The 9,155-nt window shown below is 40.1% G+C and overlaps 1 protein-coding gene across 1 annotated transcript; it reads left to right on the top strand.

The window, feature by feature from the left end:
* Positions 1 to 7,566: 7,566 nt before the first annotated feature.
* Positions 7,567 to 8,456, top strand: LOC123464575 (olfactory receptor 7A10-like). Its single transcript, XM_045161881.1, has one exon. The coding sequence runs from the start codon at positions 7,668 to 7,670 to the stop codon at positions 8,454 to 8,456; it is 789 nt and encodes a 262-aa protein (XP_045017816.1). The 5' UTR covers positions 7,567 to 7,667.
* The last annotated feature ends 699 nt before the right edge of the window (positions 8,457 to 9,155 follow it).

Raw genomic sequence — 9,155 nt, 5'->3', positions numbered from 1 at the left:
CACCTCTGCAACAGGAGAAAGCCCCCGCAAAGCAAGGAAGACTTGGTGCAGTCAGAAATACAGCAAATAAATAAAGAAAATTTTTTTAAAAGTCAGTGAAAGAATGCTGTTTTTATATACTAATATCTATCTATCTATCTCTCTCTTTATATATATGGCAATCAACAAAGACCTAGGGAATTAAATACAGGGAAATAAACTCAATATCTTGTAATAATCTATACTGGAAAAAGAATCTAAAAAAGAATATATATGTATGTGTATATATATATATGTATATATATATATATATAATTTTGCTGTATACCTGGAACTAATATGACATTGTAAATCAACTACATTTCAATAAAAGTTATTAAAAAGAAAGAATATTAAAGGTATCTAGAAAAAAAATGAGCACCCTGCAAAAATACCCAAATTGGGTTATCAACAAATTTCCTAGCACAGACTCCACAGTCCAAGAGAGAATGGAATATCATTCTCAAACTATTGTGATATAAAAACCAGTAGCCAAGAACCCTCCATCCAGCAAAGATATCCTTTGGATATGAAGAAGAAATAAAGGTTCTACCAGATAAAGAAAAGCTGAGGGAGTTCAGCACCCAGAACTGTCATATAAGCAAAGTTGAAGTGTTCTCTTCTACTTGAAATGAGAAGGCAAAAGTACCCAAAAAATCAACTTGATAGGCAGAAACAGAAAACTTAAACTATATATGAGACTGCTGCTGCTGCTGCTGCTAAGTTGCTTCAGTCCTGTCCGACTCTGTGCGACCCCAGAGACGGCAGCCCACTAGGCTCCCCCGTCCCTGGGATTCTCCAGGCAAGAACAATGGAGTGGGTTGCCATTTCCTTCTCCAGTGCATGAAAGTGAAAAGTGAAAGGGAAGTTGCTCAGTCGTGTCTGACTCTAGCGACCCCATGGACTACAGCCTACCAGGCTCCTCCATCCATGAGATTTTCCAGGCAAAAGTACTGGAGTGGAGTGTCATTGCCTTCTCCGATATATCAGACTAAGTCAACTCAATTAAACTAAATAAATAAACAACCATATTAAAATTGGGTAGAGGACCCTCAATCAACATTTTCTCCCAAGGAAGATATACAAATGGCCAACAGGCACATGAAAAGAGGCTTAACATCATTAGTCTTCAGGGAAACAGAAACCAAAACCGCAGTGAGGTACACCTTCCACAGTAAGAATGGCTATTATCAAAGAGAAAAAAATCAACAAGTTGATGAGGGCCACATGAGAACAGGAAATGATACACGAATTTCAACATTTCTTCTTCTGCAGTTATCAGAGAAACCAGAACTGCAGCACTTTATATTTGCACATTTTCTCTCCATGTACCAGATCACTGTGCTTAGAAACCTGTTTATTATCCTGGGCACCATCTCTGACTCCCACCTCCACATACCCATGTAATTCTTCTTTTCCAGTCTGTTCTTTTAAGATATGTTTCACATCCACCACCATCCCAAAGAAGGCAAAGCCGTAACGTATAGATATATTTTTACCTACTCTTTGTAGATTTGGGCAGCATTGTACTGACTACAAAGACCTATGACCACTTCATGGCCATCTGTCAAACTCTGCACTATCATGTCACCATGAACACCACCCCACCCACACACACTTTGTGGGTTGCTGGTTCTTTTGTTTGGTTCATGAGTGCCATGCATTCTTTGTTACAAAGATTAACAGTGTTGCAACTTTCCTTCTGTATCTTCTTGGAATTCTGTACTTTTCCTGTAAAAGCAAATAAGAGGTCCAACTAGTCAATTGTGACACCTTTCTTAATGACATGATTATGTAATTTGAAACTGTTATATTCCAGGTTGGTAGTGGACTGGTTCCAAATTGGGAAAGGAGTACGTCAAAGCTGTATATTGTCCCTCTGCTTATTTAACTTATATGCACAGTACATCATGAGAAATGCTGGGTTGGATGAAGCACGAGCTGGAATCAAGATTGCCAGGAGAAATAGAAATAACCTCAGATATGCAGGTGACACCACCCTTATGGCAGAAAGTGAAGAGAAACTAAAGAGCCTCTTGATGAAAGTAAAAGAGGAGAGTCAAAAAGCATTCTTAAAACTCAACATTCAAAAAACTAAGATCATGGCATCTGGTCCCATCACTTCAAGGGAAAGAGATGGGGAAACAATAAACAGTGAGAGACTTTATTTTCTCAGGCTCCAAAATCACTGCAGATGGTGACTGCAGTCACAAAATTAAAAGACACTTGCTCTTTGGAAGAAAAGCTTTGACAAACCTCGACAGTGTATTAAAAAGCAGGGACCTTGCTGAAGAAAGTCCATCTAGTTAAAGCTATGGTTTTTCAAGTAGTCGTATATGGATGTGAGAGTTGGAAAACCAAGAAGTCTGTGCATCAAAGAACTGATACTTCTGAAGTGTGGTGTTGGAGAAGACTTTTGAGAGTCCCTTGGACTGCAAGGAGATCAAATGAGTCAATCCTAAAGGAAACCAATCCTGAATATTCACTGGAAGTACTGATGCTGAAGCTCAAGCTCCAATATTTTGGCCACCTGATAAGAAGAGCTGACTTGTTAAAAAAGACCCTGATGCTGGGAAAGATTGAAGGCAAGAGGAGAAGGGGACAACAGAGGATGAGATGGTTGGATGGCATCACCGACTAGATGGACATGAGTTTGAGCAAGCTCCAGGATATGATTAGGGGTAGGGAAGCCTGGCATGCTGCAGTCCTTGCAGTCACTAAGAATCAGATACAACTGAGTGACTGAACAACAAATGTCTTACCTGGGATCCTTTAAAAGCTCTAAGATAGTTTCCTCTCTATCTGGAATACCATCAGCTTGGGGGAAGTACAAAGTGCTTTCCACCTGAGCATCTCACCTCTCACTTGTATCCTTGTCTTATTAGATGGGCTTTGAGTGTACCTACCTGTGGCTACTCATGCCTTTCTGCTTAGAGTCAAATGCAATCACCTTGGTGATGAACACTGTGATCACACCTATTCTGAGCCCCTTCATCTATAGTCTAAGGTATGAAGACATACACAGGGCTCTGAAAAGATTATTTGGAATGGCAAGTATCAAAGTACCACCAGCGGTAGTGTTAAAGAAGTTCCCTTCTTTTCAGGGTGTAAAGAACTTGAACTGGATTCTGATATTCTGGCTTAAATGATCAGAAACACAGTCTGTGGACCACTAGAGACCTGAGGAATCTGAATAAGCATTTGAACCACAGACCTTTGTAATTTGTATGAAAAAAGTGTATGAACAGTGAATTTATAGATATTCTTGTCTGGAATAGGATTTCTCTCATTCTTATGCTGCCTTGGACAGGAGAATTATTTGTATTGGGTGCTGTTCTGTGGTTTATAGGAGATAAGTAGCATCCCTTCAGATATTGCCAAATATCTCCAGTGTCAAAATCATGTCTGGTTGAGAATCACTGGGACAGAGTTCCAGAACTAAGAGACCTCAATCCAGACTCCAGCCCTTACTTGGTTTGTACTTTTAAGTAGAACATTAAAGCCTTCTGGTTTCAATCTGACAACAGAGTATGGAGTTCATAAAAGTGTCATCTCAAAAAACACAATATTTAAAAAATTAAATTTGACAATCACTATACCATGCTAAGATAGTTTAATGGCCATGTATTAGTCACTCAGTTGTGTCTAACTACTTGTGACCACATGAAATGTAGCCTACCAGGCTCTTCCATCCATGGGATACTCCAGGGAAGAATACTGGAGTGGGTTGCTATTTCCTCCTCCAAGGAATCTTCCCAACCCAGGGATCAAACCTGCGTCTCTCACATTTCCTGCTTTGGCAGGCATATTCTTTACCACTGAGCTACCTGGGAAGCCTGGTTTATGGTCGTATTAATATCATATCAGGCTTCTCTGATAACTCAGTAAAAAATCTGCCTGCAATACAGGAGACTCTGGTTCAGTTCCTGTGTCCGGAAGATCCATTGGATAAGGGATAGGCTACCCACTCCAGTATTCCTGGGCTTCCCTTGTGGCTCAGCTGGTAAATAATCTGCCCACAATGCGGGAGACCTGTGTTTGATCCCTGGGTTGTGAAGATTCCCTGGGGAAGGGAATGGCTACGCAATCCACGACTCTTGCCTGCAGAATTTCATAGACTGTATGGTCCATGTGGGACAAAGAGTCAGACACGACAGCAATTTTCACTTATCATATCAACATATAAATATTTTTCTTATAGTTATAAACACTTTATAATGAGATACTAAAGGGCAGCTGTTGATTTCTGATATATCTGAGAAACTTGTAATTGGCTTGGAAAAACTAGCAAATGAATCCAGGCAGTATAATACACACAATTTTATACTGAAGGAGCAATGTTATCCACAGTTCTGTAGAGGGAAATAGTTTTAAAGATTTCCGTAGTTTTTTGTTGTTGTTGTTATTGTTTTCCTCTACCACAAATCAAAGCTTTGGAGGCCCAAGGGACCTCGTCAAGACAAATCCTCAGTGTTATAGTTTAAAAAAGAATTAGATCTCAGGGGTGTGATGAGGTTCTGGGAGCCTTAGTGCTTTGAAAGCAGGAGAATTAAAGGGGAAGGAATGACAAAAACTGAATCACCCAACTTATAATGCAATCACCTAGTAACAGAGAATCAACAGAAAAATAATTGCATTATGTCCAGCCCAGGGTCCCCAAGGGAAATCATGTACTTGGAGGCTGGAGTAACAAAAGGAAAATATGCCCAAATAGCTGACCTGTGTGCATGCTTGCTAAGTCCCTTCAGTCCTGTCCAACTCTTTGAGACCCCATGGACTGTAGCCCTCTAGGCAACTCTGTCCATGGGATTCTCTAGGCAAGAACACTGGAGTGGATTGCCATGCAGTCCTCCAGGGGATTTTCCTGACCCAGGGATCAAGCCCCCATCTCCTGCGACTCCTGCATTGCAGGTGGATTCTTTATCACTGAGCCTCCAGAGAAGCCCTGTGAGCTGACACAAGAAGCTGTAAATATCTCCTCTGCTGCAGCCCCTCAGCCTGTGCCACTTTGGTTGATGAGGACCTAGTCCTTAATTTAGATTTCTGAATCTGTCTGGGAGCCAATGCTTGATTTTATCCCTTCCTGTTGTCTTGTTTCGGTACAAAACTTCGGTCTGCATCGTTAATCATTTAGAAAGGAACTTGGACTTCTACAGGGAAAGCCTTCTCTCTCAATCTGCAGGAAGGTGAGAGCTCCACACACATTTCAGGAGAGGGTCAGAGAGGACGGAAGCCAGGAGCATGTACCCGAGGTCACCTGAGGACCAACCTAGCATAGTCCAGAGGCCAGAGGTCACTGTGGTTATTATCTGGCTTTCCTGATATTAGTGTATCTATTTAGGTGTAAAAATAAAGTGAAGCCTTCACTCATCAGTGTTGACAAATGGTAATAAAGGAAGTTCAGTTAGAAGGAATGGTGGTGGTGGTTTAGCTGCTAAGTTGTATCTGATCCTTTTGCAACACCATTGACTGTAGCCCACCCGTCTCCTCTGTCCACAGAATTTCCCTGGCCAGAATCCTGGAGTGGGTTGCAATTTCCTTCTCCAGGGAATCTTCCTGACCAAGGGATTGAAACTTGGCCTCCTGGATTGCAGGCGGATTTTTTACTAATGAGCCACCAAGGAAGCCCCATTAGAAGGAATGGGAGGCATAAAAAGCTTCCAGTAAAAGTAGACAATAAGTCTAATAATCTTATTTATGAAGTGAAGTAAGCAAATAGGAAAACTCCTCAAGAAAAAAGAAGTATTCTGCTTCTTCATGTAAAATATATCCAACTTTTGTTGTATTTCATTTATTTCTGATTTTGAATTGGTAGCTTATGTTCAATTGGCTTATTCTCTTGGGATAATTAAACTGTAAGATATACCATGTCTTGCATATATCCCTGTTTATGTCCTTGGAAAAATATATTTTTACTTTTTTTTGGGGGGGGTTGTAATACTTAATTTATTACTTGAAGGAGAATGCTTGCAAAACCAATACAATATTGTAAAGTAAATAATAATGATAATTTTAAAAAAATAAAAGAGGGAAGAGTAGAGTATATTTCTTTATTATTATTTTTTGGGCATCAAGGAGATGCCACTGGAATTGGAATATTGATGAAACAAGGAAACTTTTCTTTGATGCATTATCTCAGGGGTTATTTGAGTTTATTGGATATTTTCCCTCTTAATTTTCCTATGTCCATTTCATTTCTTTTTTTCTTTCTCTCTCATGCTTTTCATTCTTCTCTAAATACTGAGAAGAAATTGGCCTTACCAACGTTGATCCCCAAATTTGTTGTTCTATAGGAAGCTTACAAACTGGAATTTGGGGGTTGGATGTGTAGAGAGATAGGAGGGAGGTTCTGAGGGGAGGGGATATATGTATGCCTATGGCTGATTCATGTTGAGGTTTGACAGAAAACAACAAAATTCTATAAAGCTATTATCCTTAATTAAAAAACACATAGATTTAAAAATCTTGGAATTTCTGAGTAAAAGTGATATATTCTTTTGGAGAATAATAATTTGATCTGACAAGCTCGATGTGTTAACCATTCATTGCCTAATGAGGGTGGATCTGGGTGACCAGTTTATGATAGTAACACAAGCCAGAAATATCGTGTGTGTGTGTGTGTGTGTGTGTGTGTGTGTGTGTTTGCCTGTGCCTTGTGAAGAGAAACCAGTTCTTAAAGCAGAGGCATCTGTACTCATATGTTAAGATGACTTATAATACAGAGGTCAGAAGTTGGTCAATAGATGGAACTAAGTAGGGAAACTGACATAATTCACAGGATGATTTTAAACTAAATTCATAAAGTGCAAGGAACCACATGGAAGGAGGGATTCTCTATGTGCTGAAGGTTCAGCTGTAGCAGGGAGGCCACCTTGCTCTTCAGCATCCTTGACCCCATCTCTGATCACTCCTCCTCCTACTTATCCCTTCACCCCACTGGCTTCATTGTTTGCGCTTGAACATGTGGAACAAGCATCTTTTTCAGATTCTTAGCAGTGGCAGCTCCCTCTGCCAGGCACACACTTCTTCTGACATCACAAAGACTTCTCTCTCTCTTCAGGAATCTTCAAACATCACCTAGTTTGAAGCTCTTCCCTGAACACTCAGGACAAAATTAACACCTTCTACCACTCTCTCCGTTATACCTGCTTTTTTTTTTTTTTTCAGAGCATCTGTGATATTCTGAGATATTCTATCATGTTTTATTTGAATATCCTCATTTTCCATCCTTGAATTGGGAGAGGTTTATTTTTCATCACTTGCTACTGGGTCAGCACTAAATATGTATTTCTCAAATAAATGAATAAATACCTCATTAGAACTCTAGAATATATGAGCTCTTTGCCAATGTGATGAGAATGGGACAAAAAATCTTCGTCAGGGATGAAATGGAGCATACTTTGGAAGAGAACTTTTCTATAAATAAGGTATTAAGTTCAATTACTTCAGGGCTAAATAGAAATTGCAGAATTTCAGCTATGTGAATTATGCCAGTTTGTGTGCAAAGAAGTCATGTTGTTTTCCTTTTTCTTGGTAGTCATTTCCACCCCATGGAATCAGAGAATAATACGTGAATTTCAGAATTTCTTCTTCTGGGACTTTCAGAAGAACAAGAACTGCAGCCTCTCATATGTGGGCTCTTCCTCTCCATGTACCTAATCACTGTGTTTGGAAACCTGCTCATCATCCTGGCCGTCAGCTCAGACTCCCACCTCCACACCCCCATGTACTTCTTCCTCTCCAACCTGTCTTTTGTAGACATCTGCTTCACGTCCACCACCATCCCAAAGATGCTGTCGAACATCCAGACAGAGAGAAAAGGTATCACCTATGAAGGCTGCATCACCCAGATGTATTTTTACATGCTGTTTGCAGGATTAGATGACATTCTCCTGACAGCGATGGCCTATGTTCGGTATGTGGCCATCTGCCACCCCCTGCACTATATGGTCATCATGAGCCCCCGGCTCTGTGGACTGCTGGTTCTGATATCCTGGGTGCAGATTGTTTTGTATTCCTTGCTATACAGCTTAATGGTGTTGCAATTGTCCTTCTGTCCAGTTGTACAAATCCCCCACTTTTTCTGTGAACTCAGACAGGTGGTAAGACTCGCTAGTTCTGACAACTTTCTTAATAACATAGTGATTTTTTTTTCAGCTGTCCTGATTAGTGCTGGTCCTTTTGCTGGCATCCTTTACTCATATTCTAAAATAGTTTCTTGCATATGTAAAATCACATCAGCTCAGGGGAAGTATAAGGCATTTTCCACCTGTGTGTCCCACCACCTCTCAGTTGTCTTCCTAGTTTATTTTACAACCTTAAGAGTTTACCTTAGCTCTGCTGCTTCCCACATCCCACATTCAAGTACAGTCACCTCGGTGATGTACACTGTGGTCACACCCATGCTGAATCCTTTCATCTACAGTCTGAGAAACTGAGATATAAAAGAGGGTCTAAAGAGATTGTATTTGATGCCAAGTATAAAAGACCAATTATACTACTGCTCTGGATTACATAACTCAAAGTATCAAAACCAGAAATTGTTCTTTATTCATTGTGAAATAAAATTTGCTCCTTGCACTCATTTCCTAGGATTTCCATTTCTTTCCTTTTTTGAATTCAGTATCTTTATAGAATTTTAGGAATCTCTCTTTTTAAGCTTTATTCTCAGTCTATATAGAGACAATTTTTATATTTTCCTACCCACCATTTTCCAACCTTTGAATCAATAATATTTGGAAATTCCATTTCTTTGATGGAATATCATAGAATTATGAAGAATTTATTAGGAGTAATATCTTTTGATGAGAACATTTAGTCTGTTGTTGTTCAGTTACCCAGTTGTGCCCACCTCTCTGTGACCCCACGGATTGCAGCATGGCAGGCCCGCCTGTCCCTCACCCATTCCCAGAGCTTGCCGAAGTTCATGTTCATTGCATTGGTGATGCCGTCCAGCCATCTCATCCTCTCATGTCCTCTTCTCCTTCTGTCCTTGATCTTTCCCAGCAGCAGAACTTTTCCAATGAGTCATCTATTTGCATCAGATGACCAAAATACTGAAACTTCAGCCTCAGCATCAGGCCTTTCAGTGAATATTCAGGGTTGATTTCAGTGAATATTCAGGGTTGATCTCCCTT

This window comes from Bubalus bubalis, chromosome 9 (genome assembly GCF_019923935.1).
Source record: "Bubalus bubalis isolate 160015118507 breed Murrah chromosome 9, NDDB_SH_1, whole genome shotgun sequence".
Lineage (NCBI taxonomy): Eukaryota > Metazoa > Chordata > Mammalia > Artiodactyla > Bovidae > Bubalus > Bubalus bubalis.
Note: the sequence above shows the minus strand (reverse complement) of the source record. Positions and strands in the feature narration are given on the sequence as shown.